The sequence below is a fragment of the Coenobita brevimanus genome, chromosome 25, assembly GCF_032717465.1.
Source record: "Coenobita brevimanus isolate Jiangsu-jjx chromosome 25, ASM3271746v2, whole genome shotgun sequence".
NCBI classification, from domain to species: Eukaryota; Metazoa; Arthropoda; class Malacostraca; order Decapoda; family Coenobitidae; genus Coenobita; species Coenobita brevimanus.
The window spans coordinates 6482501-6501772 of NC_136978.1; the positions used below are offsets into that span (position 1 = coordinate 6482501).

Sequence of the window (19272 nt, forward strand, 5' to 3'; positions counted from 1 at the left end):
ACGATAGGATTTCCCCACCCAGGGTACAGCAGTACTGGGGAGGAGGGGAAGACTTTTTTTTTTTTACATGACTTTAGTTTTAGTCGAGTGTTAACTAGACACTACAGAAAAACCGCTGACTTGTCCTAACTGATGGAGGCAAAAATATAAGCAAGCAATACGTAAAAATATATACAGGTCCTTTATTTCGATCCTCTCCTTAGAACCAGGTGCAAAGGTAAAAAAATAAAAGTGAGTAGGACGGAAATATATAAGTGAGGGAGACGTGAAAGGTTCTCGCTCTCAGCTTCCCTTACCCTTCCTGACAGTATATAAATCTCTCTCTCTCTCTCTCTCTCTCTGTACCTTCCCTGGCGAGTGACTTGTCCCCGTGCGTGTTGGTGGTGTGCCTGAGTACATTGGTGCGGGTGTGCTGGTCAATCACCGTCACCTCGTTGTCCACAGTGTTGAGGAACGTGACGCCGGGGTACCACAGCTCCATCTGGTTCCTGTCTACCTGGTTCAGACTTAAGAAAAACAAAGAAAATCAAATAAGAAACAAACTAACAATTATAAATCTGGTTCAAGTCCACCTGGTTTACCTCACTATATCTATTATCTATATCTACCTAACTTGTTAAGACGGAAAAAAATTCAAGTACAGAGATGATGAGGTTAATGGAGACTTTCTATTTTGCAGCCATTAATTACCACACACACCGAGAAATAATACACTTCGCTGATACCAGCACACCAGTCATGAAAGAGAGACAGCCTTGGCATGAATTAAGCGTGGACTGTGGGTATCAGTGGCTATGCGATGACATGTGAAAGTCTGTGACACGTCGGAGGACTGATGAGCTTCTGAGAATAGGCATGAAAAGATCGAAGAGCATCCAAGCGCCTTTAAGGGGATTCGAACCAATATGTAAGGCACAAGACTATTAACTCATCTGGGCCCTTTATACACTAGCTCATCGGATGCTGCCCTTCATGAGAGATGCATTAATTTTCCAGTTCATTTCCCCTTATCTGTTTATCAATTTATCTATCTCGTTTTCAGCACATCACCCCCCCCCCTATAAAAAATAACCATTCTCTCCGATGACCTTTTTTTATTTAAGCTACTGCAAGACTATTTATTCAGCTTAAAAAAGGACCCTCGTGGAAAAAGAATCTACAGTCTCCAATAAACAATTCCCAACCCTTTCAGTACGATTGTCATTTTTATGCTCTCGTTAGACGATTTTATTCAGTCCACGGAGAACCTCTCGTGGTAAAAAAAAACTTATCACTTCGCATGGATTACGTGTGTGTGTGTGTGTGTGTGTGTGTGTGTGTGTGTGTGTGTGTGTGTGTGTGTGTGTGTGTGTGTGTGTGTGTGTGTGTGTGTTTATTCATGCTGTGTGTAGAGGATTTTATTTATTAGCATTGAGGGGGGCACCTGATCACCGTAGTTCGAAAAGTCTCTCCTAAATAAAATCGTCTGAACACAGCAAAAACAAAAACAAAATAAATAAATAAACAAATAAATATCATGACATCGACTTCAAGAAAAGAGCACAAACTTGCTTCCTCATAAATATCAACGTTATTTCCTCTTCTACCTTCTCCCTCTGACCGAATTCTGAATTTCTTACCTCCGCGTGCATCATTCAGCACCTAACTGATTCACTCCTTTCACCCCCACTTTCCCTCCCGTCCATCCTTCCCACCTATCCCCTACCCACGAGCATTCATCCCCTCATTTATATACTCCTATCACCCTCTCACTACCACTCCCCATCTCCCTTCCCCTCTGCACCCCTTTGCTCCCTCCCCCCCTTAGTCTCTGTCCCCCAGCCTCCTCCACCTCCTTGCCCCTTCTTACCCCTTTCCCGTCCTCCACCCTGTTCCACTTCCCTCTGCCCTTCCTTACCCCATTCCCTTCCTCCTTCCTTCCCCCTGCTTCCTGGTCCTCCCCTCCTCCTCCTTTCCCAAGGCAAAAACTTCCCTTCCCCGTGCCCCTCCTCCTCTTCTGCCCTTCCTTACCCCTTCCCCTCCTCCCCCTCTTTCCCCCTCTCCCTCCTCCTCCTTCCCCATGCCCCGTGCCCCTCCCCTCCACTCCCTATTACCGATTACAAATAACTGGTGTAAGAGTCGCTGGATCAACGTCCGAGGCAGGGTCGATCACACGGTATTGTTGGACTGAGGCAGAAATTAATGTACAGTAGCGACCGATAGCTCTCCTACACCGCCAAGAGGCCGATTAAGACCTCGCTGATAAATGGGTTGTTCTTTCAATGACAACGGCCGGAGGAGGTTATGCACTCACCCGTGTCAATCTGTCTGGGATATTACAACCAACATCCTCTACAACATACACAGCAGCACAAAACCATATCAAAATCTAATGGGGCTTACAAACCGTGTCTCCTAATGGGGCCTCCGAACCATGTCACCTAAAAGGGCCTCCAAACCGTGTCTCCTAATGGGGCCTCCAAATCGTGTCTCCTAATGGGGCCTCCGAACCATGTCACCTAACAGGGCCTCCAAACCGTGTCTCCCATTGGGGCTTCCAAACAGTGTTTCCTAATGAGGCCTCCAAATCATGACACCTAATAGGACCTGGAAACCATGACATCTAATGGGGCCTACAAACCATGTCGCCTAATGGAGCCTACAAATCGGCACCTAATGGGACCTACAAACCATCTCAAAATCTAATGGGACCTTTGCTAAACTAATGGACAATATCCAACATCCAAATAGGCCGACATATCGTTTCATCAACAGTGAATGGTACAGGTGTAGAGGGGCAACTGATCTTGAATGTACGACTGTTATTAACGACAGTACATTGTTATATGGACCCGACGCGTGTAAAGGTGTTACTGAGCGTGACTATAGGAGTGTTATTAACGAGACTACACCGTGTAGAGCTTATGGGCAAAAAAGGACATAGGTTATTCTCGCTCCCGCAGAAGGTCGCCTTCAAGACTTCTTTTTTTTACCGGTGTACTTGTACGTATGGTAAGATAATTATTTACGTAAACTGTGTCACTATGCAAAAGGTGTAACTATACACATGCGACGTTCTTAATCTAAAATTAGATAACCATTACCTATCCAACTTTGCCAAACTCTGCTATACTATGTTATGCATACAGATGAATTCAATTTATATACAAATATGACGTGTACGTACTGTATACATTCTAATACATATATCCAGTAGTTGTGGTAGTAACTTCAACACCAGGTTCATCTGAATGTGAACCCAGTCGACTGCTGACTGAAGCTGCACCCATCCTGCAGTCCACCATCACCATTTAAGGGGATAGGGAGGGAGTTAGGGGCCGTTGGTATAAAAAGGCAGCGGAGCCACCTAACTGTCAATGTCACCGCGCAAAAGCGCTCCTTTCTAGCACCATGTTTGCAGAACTGCACATAACAACATTAATGTATACGGTACATGCACATTAATTTCGATACATAAGTAAAGTAATATGTGTGCGCATGCATAAATTTTTGCATGTACAGATGTGTTCAGTTATACTATACATACATACATGTGCACATAGTTCGATTCGTCTGGTGGTTAACTAATAAAAATGAAAGAGATGTTTAATTATAACAAACTGATCAAGCTCATGGCCGCTGGTGCTGGGACTCACCCAAGGTCAGCCTTGAGGTTGATGTAGGTGGCCCGAGTCTCCATCCATGAGAGGGAGAGGTTGAAGCCCACCCTGAGCTGCATCCTGGGGGTGTCCACCTGGATGTTATCCAGCGTCACCTCAGCAACCACATCAAGTGGACCTGAGGCTGAGTCTCCCGGACGGGGTGCCACTGAGCTCTGAGGAGAGTATAGAGTTGCAGTAGTAGTCGTAACAGCAGCAGCAGCAGTTGCAGTAGTGGTAGTAGTAGTAGTAATTGTGTGTGTAATTCACCGGGTCCGTCAGGATCACTTGATGGTCGTGATCGTCAGCTTTTACCCTCCCGGAAGGGAGCTGAGAGCTCATATAGTCCGATCTAAGGGCAAGGCTGTGACCTTCACACACCCACACACCCGTCCCCTTGCTCAAGGGGGACAGTAACCATCCACTTCGTCAGTAAAACTTTTCGCGACCTGAGCGAGGCGCGAACTCCCGTCTACCAGATGGCAAGCGAGAACGTTACCACTGTGTGTGTGTGTGTGTGTGTGTGTGTGTGCGGTTTAACACAAGTCTATGTGCAGCATTATTACATGCAACTCTAAAGGCAAATGCTACGTGTGGATTAAGGATTTTGTTTAAATCGTCAAAATAAATTCTGACGTAATAATAATTTAGCTAAAATAGCCTATACTCTGATCACACCTGCCTCCAATGCAATTACCCTGATCGTTTACATCAGTTTACTTCGCCAATTACCCTTCCTGCCGCCAAGCGAAATTTTCAGCGAAGGGACGACTTCTCACGGTGAAAGGGGTAAGGGAACCAGCATTTAGTAAATAATACGACTTTTGGTAAATGCTTACAAAGCCATAACACCGGATTTCTACGAAATAATGACAGAAATCAGTATGTTCCACAGTTCTACATCAACTTTTTTCTGTGAGGTTTCTTTCGCAAATCAAAACCAGAATGCACTCAGACAGAGCATTCTTCCGCCAATGCCTGATCCGGATCCGGATCCGCCCCCAAATTTAATCAATTCTTTCTTGGCCCGTGGCCCACCCTTCCACAAAATTTCATTGAAATTCATTGAGAACTTTTGGAGATGTAGTGTGGACAAACAAACAGACAAACATAGGTGAACACCTAACCTCCACCAACTTCACTGGCGGAGGTAAAAATTGCCGAAATATCGTGGGGTGTTTAATGTGGCATTATGGTTTTGTAAACATTTACCCCCAACCTACTTTTTGTTTTTCTTACTGGAGAAAATAAACTGAAATGAATGAATTCCAAGCCATTTTCTGGCATTAACCTAACCTTGATCCGTGCCATATGGGCCTAACCAAGACCAATTTCCTATCTTATTCTCAGTCGTCGGCGGAGTCCACCATGATTAATTTCAACCTGAAAACATGAGACAGACCCATTTCAAGCTCTCTGACTGAACCAGAACCATGATGCACCAGCAAAAATATGCCGCCCATGAACATAATGCACCACCGAGAAACAAAAACTCATCACCTTTAACAGACGAAACGTAAAACGCCAGGAAAGACACACATTAACGACCCCACAATATCTCGATTATTTCTCATTGCAGATGAAAAGTCAGAAAAGAAAGTTGACTTACAACTTTGCAAATGTATTTATTCCCGTTATTACTTCTTAGAAGTCTAGTGTTATGGTTTTGTAAACTCCATCCCGATTTTTAAATTATCAGTCCAAATGTGACCTAACACTGCAGGTCGGCAGTAGAAAAGTGACCTCACCAACAGTCGCTTGACTCCGGTGAAGTAGGCTCTTATGTATTAGACTAATTAGACTATATAATTTCAAAGATTATAGGATTTCATTTACCTATGCGGAGACTTCTCGAACACAAGGGACTAAATGTAGCCTTCATTAACCCCCTCTCTACTAGAGGTCTGTCTTACGTAAAAAAAAAAAAAAAAAAAAAAAAAAAAAAAAATGCAGTGGTAACAAGGAGAAAATAAATACATCATCGGATTCATGGGGTTAAATGTGATCTTAAAAAAAAAAAAAAAAAAAAAAAAAAAAAAAAAAAAACACGCTGGTAGCAAGGAAAAAAAAAAGTCATTGATCAGAAGTGGTTAAACGTACCCTCAGGTTTAAAACAAATGGTGGTAGCAAGGATGAACTAAGGAAAAAAAAAAAAAAAGGGAAAAAGAAAAAGTCACTGGATTGATGGGGTTAAGCAAAATCTCACCTTGTAGTCGAGAGTAAGGCGAATCAGCTGACATTCCGCCTCGTCGCTGTGATCTCGACAGTCATATTGCAAGTTGCACCGCCGACTCAGAGGAATACAGGTGCCATCGTCGCAGGTGAAGTTCCCATCCTGGCACACGGTAAGGAGGAAGGGCCGCACAGTGCCTGGTTCCTCTCGGCAGATTGGGTAGTGCAGGAGCCACATCTGTCGTCCCACTGGGTAGTTGTAACGGGAAGGCACCATTTCGGCCATTAGTGTGTCTGTTATGTTGTTGACCCACACCCAGCGGCTACCACTGTTGTAGATGAGGTAGTCCCCATATCCGATGAAGGTTCTCTCGTCCAGTTCAGTCTTCATCATGTAGTTCATATTGTGCACGAGCTCTTCACACGAACCCCTCAGTGTAAAGCTCACCTCAGCAGCCACCGTGCACAGTGGACACCGCTTGGAAGCGCACCCATCGTCTATCACACCGTCTAAGTCTATTCCGCCACAGTCCTCGTACGTCAAGCCATTAGGTTCGTCAAAGGCCCAAGGGAGATTCACAGCCAAACTGCTGTTGTGATGGTGGGTCCACTCCCCCTCCCGATCCTCGTCCGTCACCCCTGCCCACACCAGAGGGCAGTCCGGCCTCGTCTCCTGAGCCTTCGTGTAGGTTTTGGTCACTTCGGCAAGGGTAGTGGGCGTCATCAGTTCCCCACCAAGAGCCTCGCACAGGTAAGATCCTTCATCGTAAGTCATAGGACGGAACACCTGAAAGCCGATGGGTGGAGCGCTGTAGCACAAACTTGACGGATTCAGGTCAAACTCTTCCACATTTCGCACTTTCCAATCCTCTTTACTCCAGCTGACCACATTACCTTCCAGTGGCTGTCTACACTGGCCCAGGCTCAACAGCTCCTGCGAGGTTAAACTGCGATCCCAGAGGTTAAACTGCGTCACGTTACCAATAAAAGATATGCCAGGATACCACGACGGGTCCATGTAGCCCACAGTCAGGTCCGTGGCATACTGAGGGTCAGTCTGGGTCAGGTTTTTGGTGCCCACTTTCTTCCCATCCAAGACAACCGTAACCTGGGACGTATGGGTGAGGTACACGACACAGACGAGGTACCAACGGCGAGGTCTGAGCCACGTATCAAGCACCAGGTACCGGTACTGGTGGGACGCAGCCACACGAACCTTCTCCACGCTCACCTCTGGAAATGAGACAGTTTCCATTATCATCCCGGAGCAAGAGTTATGATTTCATTCAGCTAGGGGAAGATCTCCAAACTCATCTCGGAAAATAAGAAAGCTTTCATGTCTTCCTTTACAAAGACTCTAGATTACTCTCACACTTCTCCACGCTAACTAATAAAATAGGTTTCGTGTCATCCCTGAGTCTGGATTGCTCTTACTCTTATCTAATTTGGAATAATCTGAGTCTAAGGTCACCACTAAATATATATATGCTATCCAACTTTGACTCAGCTCATTATGCAACAATTTAGGCTAACCTAACTAAACAGTGTCTGAGCCATGAATGTATGTATGAAAATTAGCTGTAAGACGACTATTCTTTATTTCTTGAATTCGGTAACGTATGGTTATTAAATTCTTGCTGTTTATAGGTCATTCTGTTTACTTTACGAGAGACTTTCCAAATGCCGGGGTTAGGGTTGGCTTTCATTAACTTCTCTACTGTGGGTCTCTCCTAAACTGAATAAAGTTGTCCGGGAGAAGTTAACATAAAAAAATTGGCTCGTTTTAGGAGTGAAGATGTTAAATCCACTGAATATATGTGAAGTCCTTTTTAGCTTACTCTTATTGATGCCAAACTTTCTATTAAACTTAGAAGGGTCTCTCGTACTGAAAGAATTGCAAAGGCCATATCTAACCCCTTCAATTCGAAGCATCTATCCTAAGTTGAATATAATGGTCAGGAGATGGCAAGAAGAAAATATCAATGACGTCCCCCGGTGAGATGTTTTAAGCCTGCCAATACTGACCCAGTTGCAGAAGCGGCCTGATTAACCCAGCATCTGCCCTGAGCAGCACGTTGGTCCTGGCCAGCCTCTCGAACTGGAACCTGATACATGCCGTGTAGTCCGCGCCCGTGTACAGTCCCGGTGCTGTCAGTCTGCCCCCAGCGCCGGCGTGGGGGTCTGCGTTGGCTCGGCACCCCAGGACACGTTCGCCCCCTGCCAACCCTGCACCGAAGTAGATTAGATAGATAGAGGGACATAGATACAGTCAGACAGACAGGTAGGTAGGTAGGTAGGCAGGATGATAGACAGACTGATGAGAATGGTAGCCTGACTGTGGAACTGGGTATCTGAGTTAACCATGCAGGCCAAGACACACACTCCCTGCCAACCCTTAAATAGATAGAGGATGGACAGACTAATCACACCTTACACTGCTACAAGCCACACTGCAACGCTTCACACTATCCCCTCCCCCCCAACACACGCACCTCACAGGCACACCTAGCACACTTCTTACACTAACGCACTTCAGATACACCTCACACGACTACACCAAAAACATATCTATCTGCCGTTTCCTACTGCACACACAATTTTCAAATAAGTTATTGAAAAAAATAATACACGAAGAATGCTCTGCATCTGACAGAATATTAAAAACTAAACTAAAGAGCTGAATGGGCAGAATAACAAAAAACTCATCAAGCCGAGAAGCACATACGAAGTTATCAACGAGTAACAACCTGATTCTGAATGCAGATATTATCATAAAAAATAAATTGAATCAAACAAAAGTGGGGAAAATCTGGCTCATGCAAAGCCGAGAATTGTTCACAACTACCTAAGAAAGTGATATCACAGTGCAAGGCAACTGCAGAACCACTCACCCATCAGCATCCCCGCCACCAGAGTCAGCGTCAGTAGGAGTCCCATGCGTATTTAACCAGTGTCGCCCTCAGAACCGCTGCGTTTGTAATTCACCGTATTCTCCGTTTTTTTTCTAAGTTTATCTGTCTCAACGCTCACCCCGTCTGTCAGTCAAATCCGTCTGACTCTCCTTGTCACACCGACTGTTCTAAGTAATCTATCTGACTGCACTATCTTTCACTTAATATTCCCTGTTCCTTCTGTGTCAGCCTGTTTCTTTGCTTACTACATCTTCTAGTCAAGTAACTGTCTCACCGCTCAACCGATCTTTAAAGGTCAATCAAATCTGTTCCTTTAAAGTAAATCTATCTTTCGTCACTTCTTGTCCTCTGTAACGCTCCTGTTCTCGTCCTTGTGGCTACCCCTCCTTCAAAGTAATACTATATTTCTCTCCCTCGCACCAGCTTAACCAATAGTCTGTCCTTTGTAAGTTTCTTTCGACTCACTTCTTCAGGCAACCTGTCTTTCAATCAGTACTGTTTTCTCTTATGTGACAAACGCTAATTTCAGTAAACCTGTCTCATTTCACATCTTCGCTCCTATATAAAAACTGCTCATACCAAGTAAATCCATATCAAACAATCCCCTTTGCTCTGAAGTATATACTGCTAATTCTACTTAACTCCGTCTCTCAGTCAACCCACATGACTCCTAAAATAAACCTCCCTTTCATCATCAAACGCCCTAGCTTACATATTCCAAGCTACTTCGCCGCGTGAGGTGAACCCGCGGAGTGAACACAGTCTCAGCGCCACCCGCTCTTTCGTCCTCTTCCTGCGCAGACGCGTTTTGATTAATGTAACAGCTTCATTAAATTACTTCCTCCCGAGTGTATTGTGTTCATCTTCATGCCCGGGACGATTTGCCTTTCACGCTCATTCACGACCATCACACCCATTTTTTCGCTCGATCTACACGAAAAGATCCTCTGCTCGTCCTCTGTGCCAATATTTTGCACGACCATCATGCCTGTTTTCCTCGATCTTCATGCCCAACAACAGGCACCAAAATATCAAAAAACAAGCACCACGACGCAATGCACATGGTATTAAAAAAAAAAGATGCCGCTTCTCCCCCTCCCACTGCCAAAATTGTTAATCATATTTTTCTTGCTGCACGCCATTCGTTTGCTTAAATATTCATCTTGTCGTATTTCAGTATCTTCCACAAACTCTTCCAGCAAGAAACTGAGCCGAGACCTCGAGAAGTTGTAGGAGTTAGACAGATGAAAAGATAAATAAATGGATAGACAGATGAATGGATGGATAGATATACGGGGAGAGAGAGAGAGAGAGAGAGAGAGAGAGAGAGAGAGAGAGAGAGAGAGAGAGAGAGAGAGAGAGAGAGAGAAACTAAAATGCCTTTCCAGGCTGCAAAACATTCTATCATTAAAACTCAGGCCGAAGTCCCTAGGTTCTCTCACTATTTTTTTTTTTTCCCAAGATGCCATCTATACAAGGTGATCTACATATTACGCAGCCCGGTCCTTGGGTGTTGCGGGGACGGCTAAGTAGGCGTTGTCAGTGTCTATCAGGAATTATTTTCTACTTCTCAAATCTCATTTCATGTGTGTGTGTGTGTGTGTGGATGGGTGGGTGGGGGAAAGACGGGGGAGATTACATCCACTGATAGCGCTGCTGATTGGTTGTTGTCGTTCTAGCTACGTCTGTCTGGCCAAGTATACCCATTGACCACAACAAACAGCCGCCTACCTGTGGCACACAGCGCCTCGCCAGGTGCGAACGGGTCCTTCCACATGGCGAGGTGCAGGGAAAATGGAGGAGGCACAGCTTCCATGAAGGTGAGCTGTGTATAGGAGATATGTATGAGTAAGCCTCAGCCAGGACTTTGACTACTTGTTCAACGTGATTGAGCTCCCCCCCTTGGAGTGTTGTGTAAAACCAGCAACTGGGCTTTGGACCCACGTCACTCCCAAGGTAGTACCCCTCGGGAGGATGCTAACCATCCACCTATCTCCTTGTGGTAGACTAACGGGCGCTACACTTTGCGCAAGGTTGTCGTGGGACTATGAGGGACAGGGGCGTCCATCTTCCCTAAGCCGGATGCGTGCTCCAGCCGCATACCCCACTGTTGATAAACAATTCACAAAGCAGCCATAACAGGTACTGTATGCTGCTCACACCAGCTAACTGAAGCGTCCCCACTACAGACGTGGTTCCAGTTCCTCTGTGTGTGTCAAGGCTGCAGTCCTTTTCTGCACTGAAGTTTTCCACTTTCATATATTTATAAGCTGCAGTTCCATCCTTTACTGCATGAGCCCTCGCTGTCCTTGCAAGCGAACTCACGTCAGAAGCAATATCACTATGGTACACGCAACTCTTAAGTGCAGCTTGTGCATTCATCATTTCCAACCCGCAAATACACTAAGGGTTAAAGGATATTTCCATCGTACACGCAACTCTAAAGTGCAGCTTGTGCATTTTCATTTCCAACTCCCTAATACACTTGATTAACGGGTATTCCCAGACATCATGCTTGTACGCAGTTCTTATTGCCTCTCCACGCTTTCGTTATCTGTATTATATTGGACCCTACTCAACTGAACTCTCAGCTTGTATTCCTCCTCATTTAGAGCAGGTATGCAACGCGTCTTGCTCAGTCTACAAACTATCAACTCTCTGTCTAGCTCTTAAAGAACGAAATTAACACATGCTCCCTATTTTAAGGGGGGTGCGCACAAGGTCTGCCTACACATTCTAACCTCTCTGTTCGGCTCTTTAATATACAGTTAACTGACATTCTGTCCTTTATGTACACAAAAGGTCGCCTCTGAATCATCAATCTTTCTAAAAATTAATTAAGCTTAATATTACCCACCTTTATATCCCTTCTCGTTAGCGAGCGCCGGTACTGTCTCTTACCCAACTGTTCTTATCTGACTTTAACCAAACTATGTGAGAGGGTTGAGGGACTTACTGTTTCCTGGAATACGTCAAAGATCAATACCACAGGGTTGGGGCGAATTTCGACGTAGGAAAGTCAAATTAGTTTTTATCCGATTTAGATCAAAATTGATGGAAGGGTTGAGGGTAAGGCAAGAACGAAGCAACATGACATTAAGAACAATCAATTTAAAATCAAGGTCACACGGCAAGGTCAAAGTTCGACCCATGTCTCTGTATGAACAAAATAACTGAAAATTTTTATTTGATTAGGAGGAAACTTGGCGGAGGAGTTATGAATCATCTAAAGGGTTAGCTATTTTTTTTTTTTTTTTCCACAATAGCTCACGGTCAAAGTCACATAGCAAGGTCAAGTTAAGCAGCTTTTTTCTGACTTAGACCAAACACTGCGGAAGGGTTGTGGGTAAGGCAAGGATAAAGGGATTCGATTTATTTATTGTTATTATTATTTTTTTTTACAATTAATCAAACGCCAAGTTCACAGGATAAGGCCAAAGGACAAGCTCAACTCAAATGGTTTTAATTCAGTTTCAATTAAACTTGGTGGAAGGGTTATGGGCAAGGCAAGAACGATGGGATTAGATTTTCAGAACAGAACAATCCGTCAAAGGTCAGTGTCACTGGGCAAAATCAAATGTATAACCCTCAGACCATATGGAGGGCGCGGGCGATGCACTCTCTGAATGCTTCTTATTTACTTTTTGTTTTGCTGGAGAGAAAATGCCAGCTGTCTTAGCTCTTTTAGTCTACATGAAAGAAATATAACAGCAGCACCGTGAGTGTGGATTCTAAGTATAGGTTACTAACCAAAAACGTTACTGGTGCCCTAAACTGTCGGTATATCTCGCATAAAAGCTTATCGATAGACACTTCACGATCCCTCTTTCTTACTTCCTTCGACAGAAAACTGGTATTACAATAACATCGCCAGTGGAGCTCCGTAATGCATACTAACGAAAAACCTGCTACTGGCGCCCTAAACTGTCGGTCAATCTCGCATTAAGGTTTATCGACAGACACATCAAGATACCTCACTGCATATTTTAGGAGATGCGGTGGCTATCTGTCTGGTCGCAGTAACGCACAATCTGCAGTGATATACCAGGCCAGCCATCTGTCTCCGTGGATTCGATCTCCCGTCCTTCCATCCCATAATGACATCAGTGTACAGTACAGTATTTTTACTGGCGGTTTGGTTGAACTGCGGTTAGCCTGGCCACTTGTAAAAAATGGGAGAAATGGAGTTCCCCCGAGCTAAGCCCTGTATTGGACTATATAGCCCCGCTAGGGTTACAGGATCGAGCTACCACTCCCAGCACGGCAGCCCGGGCGAGGCTCGAACTCGCAATCCCCCGATTACGAGTCCAGCGCGCTACCGCGCCCCCCCTGGCCACTTGTAGGGATTCACAATTAAACTCATGATGAATTATTTGTCTTTCTTTCTTTTTCCTTTCTCTTCCTTTTCCTTTTTTGTCTTTTTTTTTTTTTTTAATTCTCCAACGAGGGTCACTTTACTTTTGTTTTTGGCGGAACTGGTCCTTGTTTTGAGAGAGAGAGAGAGAGAGAGAGAGAGGGAGGGGGGGTTAGCTCACATATTCCAGGTAATTGTGTGCAGTATACATATAGCTGCAAAATGAATCACATACTCTTTCACACAAGGTGGAATGAAGTATGACTGACTGTATGGACAATTATGTTGGGCATGTTGTTGATAATGTTCTCATCCTTAAGCTTTCTCTCCTGTTATTTGTGGATACTACCTTGTTTTATCTCTTTACGTGGAAATAAAGGCTGGGATGATGATGATGATGATGATGAGGAGGAGGAGGAGGAGGATGGTGATAGTGATGATGATGAAGATAAATTGTTTCCTGATTTTCAGTATTTTATACTTCACCGAAAATACAAATCCTACATTCCAGATTCTCATTTTATTATGCACAGCGCTGTATTCGTCACCCTCCCAAGAATACACATTACCTTAACAGTGCCCGGTATTATTTCTTTTTAAGAATATCGAGATTCCTTTTTGATGTTCCACTGAGCCTGGATAAGAATTCATAGCGATTCTTAACTAATTTTTACGATAAGCAAGTGCTGAAGAAAGACGCCTTCAAGTGGTGGCATCGATATGACCGGGTTGCTCAAAGTGTCTGGTTATATAAACATTACTTAACTATTTCCCCATCCCCCGAAAGGAGGATGATGGAGTGCAAAAGAACAGCAACTTAAGCCTGCGGCCCAGAAGGTTCACGTTTCAGATGAATCTGGGGCCACAAGTACAACAACGGATAATATGTCTCCATAAAAGTGAGTTTCGGATGTGCCCCATAAAGGGAAGTTCGGACTGCTCACGCAACCCCATCAGTGACGAGCAAGAGATCATTCTTCCTTAATCTAGACCAAGTAACCTATTCCTGGGCCTCAACGCTCTTAACGGGCCAATAAAGGTAACACTTCCGTTCTATACCTAATCCCTCCACTCAGAAGCCTCTCTCATACGAATAGTTTAGCGGTGGAAAGAATATCAGAAAACAAAAAGTACCAACTACGGGAGTATCAGAACCCTAATAATGGGGGCTTTGCTAAATTCTACGGACATAGAGCTCCTCATTTCCAAAAAACCATAGTGAGCGACTGACGGACATATTCGTCTCTATAGCACTCTAAAAATACGTCCTTGGGATTGCTGTTGTTGTTGTTGCTGCTGCTCTTTCTCTACCACGGTCTGTCAGGCCGAGCAGACCCACTGACCACAAGCAAGCAGCTGCCTACCTTGACAGGGATCGCCCCATTAGGGTCGGAACATGGTCCTTCCATATGACGCAGCTTGGGGAAAATGGCAAAAGCATATCCCCCAAAAGGATGAGCTGTGTGTAGGTGATATGTATCAGCAGTAGTATCCCACGTCACTCCCATGGTAATACCCCCGTGACGATGGTAACCATCCATCTACTACCTTTTGGGGGGACTAACGGGTGCTTCGCCTTGCCCAATGGTGACTCTGGACTATAAAGGGCAGGGGCTTTCATTTTCCGAGCCGTTGCAAACGCACCCGCCGCGTATCTCTTGAGGTGAAGGGGTTAATCTTCAGCAAGTTTAAGATTATGGCCACCTTTGGTTGTATTAATAAAGGATCCAAACCAATTTACATAATAAATGTCTCAACAACAGGCAACTTATTGTGGCAGATAGTTTCGTTTTTCATATTTTGCCACATTAAGATTCACTCTAAGCTGACTGTGAAGTGCTTGGTTGCTGAATTATGTGAAGACACTATTATAGGCTACACATGCGATCTTATACATAGCTTGGGATTATGAAAGTTTATGAACATGGCCCCTGATCGATACCAGAGCGAAGGTAGACGACTATAACGACAAGCGCTCACACGGGTAATAACTTATAACTGCTCGTCCGGGATGGCCGCTATCAATCTAAGGTAGTGAGGATGGGACGGTCGTGATGGCCAGGTAGGTAGACTGACAGACAGGTTAGTTGGCTGGTAGGTAGGAAGGAAGTTAGGTAGATAGACAGGACGGAACGTAGGTAGGGAGGCATGAAGGTAGGTAGGTAGGTGGGTAGACAGTAAGTACACATTTAGGTAGGCAAGTATATAAATAGGAAGGCAGGTAGGTGTGCACATAGGCAGGTAGGTAGGAAGACAAGTAGATAGGTTAGCAGATGGGTGGGTTAGTTGGATGACAGATAGGTTGACTGGCAAGCAAGAATAGATAGGTGTATCAAGTGGCACTGTATCCTGAAAAGAAAAAAACAAAAATCGGACTGAGAGGTTCCAGACTAACTAACACCACCTGACAGAGGAGGATCATAATAATTTACGCCATGGGACTGAAGGGGTTTATACTAACTTACAAGGCTCATATTTTTTTTGGCTCGATGATCTTATATACGTTTGTGAAGCGGTGGGATCTGTGCAAGAAGGAACACTGGACTAACTGGTCAGAGAATGTCTGATGGGAACCGTTTCCGTGATGTATTCTTGTTGAACTTGGAAATTTTGTAGCGCCTTTTTTGTCAGCAATCATTTATACATATTAAACTTGTATATCCACTGCCATGTTATTTATATTTTTCTTTTATCAACATACTTTGTCTCCGTAACTTGCAAAAGGATAAATGGTGCAATATGTGAATAAACCGCTATGGAAGAGAAGCTACGAAATCTCCTACGCCTCCTAGAATACGACCCTTAACGCTACCGTACCGCATCACTCACTGTATGAGAAGTATTCCTAAAGGATCTTGGCTATTTTTTCCCCTTTAAACGCGTCTCCGTAGAAATGAAGTTTCAAGAACCACTTTGTTGTCCTGTTTTTACATCCTCGCTCGCGGATCGAGAGCGGGTGTTATGCTGTGAACGGTGTGTGTGTGTGTGTGTGTGTGTGTGTGTGTGTGTGTAACTACCGGGGGGTCTTGGGGGCCTACACCCCCCACACAAAATGCTGACCCTCCAAAAACGCCCACTCAGTCCACAACTGGGAACTGAACAAAAGGAACCGTAAATATTTAATTAAATGACTCTGTAAACAAGTTTTCGGTCAGTCACAAGAGTAAAATTAAGCCATACTAAGACACACAATAATATTATAAATATACTTTTTCCCCGCACTATGTAAACTGCTTCATTGTAAATTACATGTTATTGTGAAGTATTCTCTGTTTAGTGCAGACTATGTCAAATTTGTGCAATTTAATAGTCTTTCTGAGTACTGGAAACTTGAACATTCAATAACTGTTACATGATAATCATTCTGAACAAGCAAACATTATACAAAAGCTACGTAGTATTTCTTTACAATAAATATGCCTTGTAATACATCTGTATTTAATCTTTCATCACAGTATTTAAATACGTGTGTGTGTGTGTGTGTGTGTGTGTGTGTGTTTCAAGGTACAAAGGGGCAAATGTAACGAAGACCTAGTCCAAAGGTTTCACGGTAGGCCAGGATATCAAATCCTGGACTTATCAACTGTGAGCCAAGTGTACTTCTTGTTAAATCACCGCTTTTGCTTCTTGCATCAAGAAACAAAAACACTCCCAATCAAGGATCATATGAATGATATGCATACAGTTAATTGTTTCAATATCTATCCCACCATATAACTAATCACCATTCACCACAAAGAAACAAAGACCAAACAACCTCTTACCATTACACACAATGCCTCAGTATCATCCCTCCTCCACCCAGCACTACACTCATAAACACATACCTAGTTACAGATACTGCAGCTATCCAAAACCTCTGGCAAAACAGGATCTTTAATGAACCACCGTCAGACATCCACCTCCCATAAACTACCCTACCCAGAGACACAAATGCACCAAACCACACTATGATATGGCCATCACCTTTCATTTCTTGACAAATATCTCGCAAACAATTCGTTATGCCCTCACTGTTATGCAGTCCCTCATACCACAACATGCTCACCTCATGCCTCTTGTTATCTCAACACAAACCTTCAACAAGACCTATACAGATCTCTCTGTGAGCACCCAGCTGAAGTGGCCAGTTTCCTGCAGTCTACCAGATTCACGATCTGAGAAGCTGGGACCACAGCATCATAATATGGATGAATGGATGGATATTACCATCACTGGATGGATGGATGGACAGATGATAATACTGATCATCATCATCATCACCATGTTCAGTTTTATGTGTGTTTTCCATGTAAAATGGGTCAGACAAAGTCATCTGATACCATTCCATTTTCCTGTCCTGTGCCAGCTCTCTAGTAATTCCCCTACATTCAGTGCCAATGGGATGCTTTCTGGTGGCACCCCCCCCACCAGATCTCCTGGGAACCAATCCGTCCCAATTATCCCGTCCCACTGAAGCGTGGTGCTTCAGTACTGCTGTTGTGGGGAATATCACTCATTGGGAGTGCACTGGCCAAGGTGTTATCTCCTCTGATCCTCTCACCAGAAATCCGGTGAGGGCAATGAGTTTTCCCCATTGCTCTGGTGTTCCGCTTCAGTGACACCACGGCCAACCCAATAACAACAACTCCTAGATCCAAAGTCAACACACCTCACCTGTCTTCCATGGCTTACCTCTCCATCGATGGCCCAGACCCTCAAAACTTCTACACCTCTTCACCCAACTCCCCAAGTCCATTCTTTCAGAATCAGAATCAAACCGTCTCAGTCTTCTCTTTTCTACTTCTTTCATGAGGCCCTTCATTCCTATCCACATTCTTAACTCTTACGAATGTCCCATCATCTGGCTTCATTCCACTGGATCACTCTCATGTTGTTTCATTCCAGATGAAGGATGGATGACAAAGGATGGGAGTTTAGAATATGAAGTGCAAGAAAGGCACCACAGGAAAAATGGGCTGCATGTATGCTGAGGGCAATGATAAGGGAGAGGGAGGTGAGCAAGGAAGTCTTTGTGTGGTAGTATTGTGATCTCAACATTAATGCATGGAAACGAAACCTGAGCTTTGCTGGAAGAACATAATTCAAGAGTAGGAGTGTAAATGAGTTATCTGAAAGAAGCATGTGAAAATTCATGGAGAGACTGACAAATGAACAAGTTTGTAAGCTTTGCAATGCTGACTTTGTGCTGAAAAGTGTTTTGAGTAACCTGAGATGGCTTAGTCAGGTGAAGTTCATGAAAAGTGAGACTGACTAGAAGACTGTACGCAAGGTGGAGGAAGAAAAGGCAAGAAGGAAATCGAAGATTGAGTGAAGTGATGGGGTAGATAGGTATATGGATGAGGGTGGAATTAAATGGAAGGAGGGCAGCCTGATCAGGGAGAACAGGCTAACAGGGAGGTGATTTTCTTCATGGCCATCTTCACCAGGACATGGCATCTGGTTACAGACTGATAAAACATATTACCTGTGCTACATCAGTTTGTTTTTATTTATATACAGCAACCCATTAAAAAAAAAAAAAAAAAAAAAAGCAATCAAATGCTATGATCCTCATACTATTAACAAATCAACAATATATCATGCCTAGTAAAATAAGGCTTCCCTGAGAGTATATATATATATACATTATGCTACTCTTGATAAAATATACACAACCAAAAAGTCAAATGAGCTTCGATCCATAAAACAAACCACTTCGACTTGGTACAGGTACAATAATTTTTCCCTTAATACATTACGTGTAATCCAAGAACCAACCATTTTAAGTGAAAACATCCTGACGAGAATTCTCTTGACTAAACAAATAAACTTCCTCTCATCATTATCTTCCCCATTTCCTACTAAGAGACAAGGCGAGATATGATCCAGAAACAGGGAAAGAGAAAGCATGATGACATGATAACTATCACCACCATACCTGGTAAAATGCATCATATAAACAGCTCAAATCCATACATATTTCAAGGCAAAAAGTATAATTAATCTATTGATATAATTGCTAGTCCTCACCCTTCGCTGCATATCCAGACTACTATCCACCCATCCATCAACCAATCCTATGATGTCCCATGATGAGTATAGAAGCCCGGGGCTAGGCAAGTAGGTCTTGATATTTAAGATGAGAGTGACCAGCCTCACTCATCCCTGAGTGGCATTACATGAGCAATAAACCCCAATCATCCCTTGGATATAA

The 19272-nt window shown here is 43.9% G+C and overlaps 1 protein-coding gene across 1 annotated transcript in view; it reads right to left on the minus strand.

The window, feature by feature from the left end:
• The window catches only part of LOC145393697 (gamma-aminobutyric acid receptor subunit beta-1-like), an 11843-nt gene extending 5015 nt beyond the window's left edge, over positions 1-6828 (minus strand). Inside the window, exons 1-4 of the mRNA XM_080267744.1 lie at positions 5845-6828; positions 3636-3814; positions 346-506; positions 1-34 (exon numbers count right to left, since the gene is read on the minus strand). The exon at positions 1-34 is cut by the window's left edge and continues 120 nt beyond it. Coding sequence (XP_080123870.1) covers positions 1-34; positions 346-506; positions 3636-3814; positions 5845-6828 — 1358 coding nt within the window. The remainder of the gene's footprint in view (positions 35-345; positions 507-3635; positions 3815-5844) is intronic.
• Positions 6829-19272: the final 12444 nt, after the last annotated feature.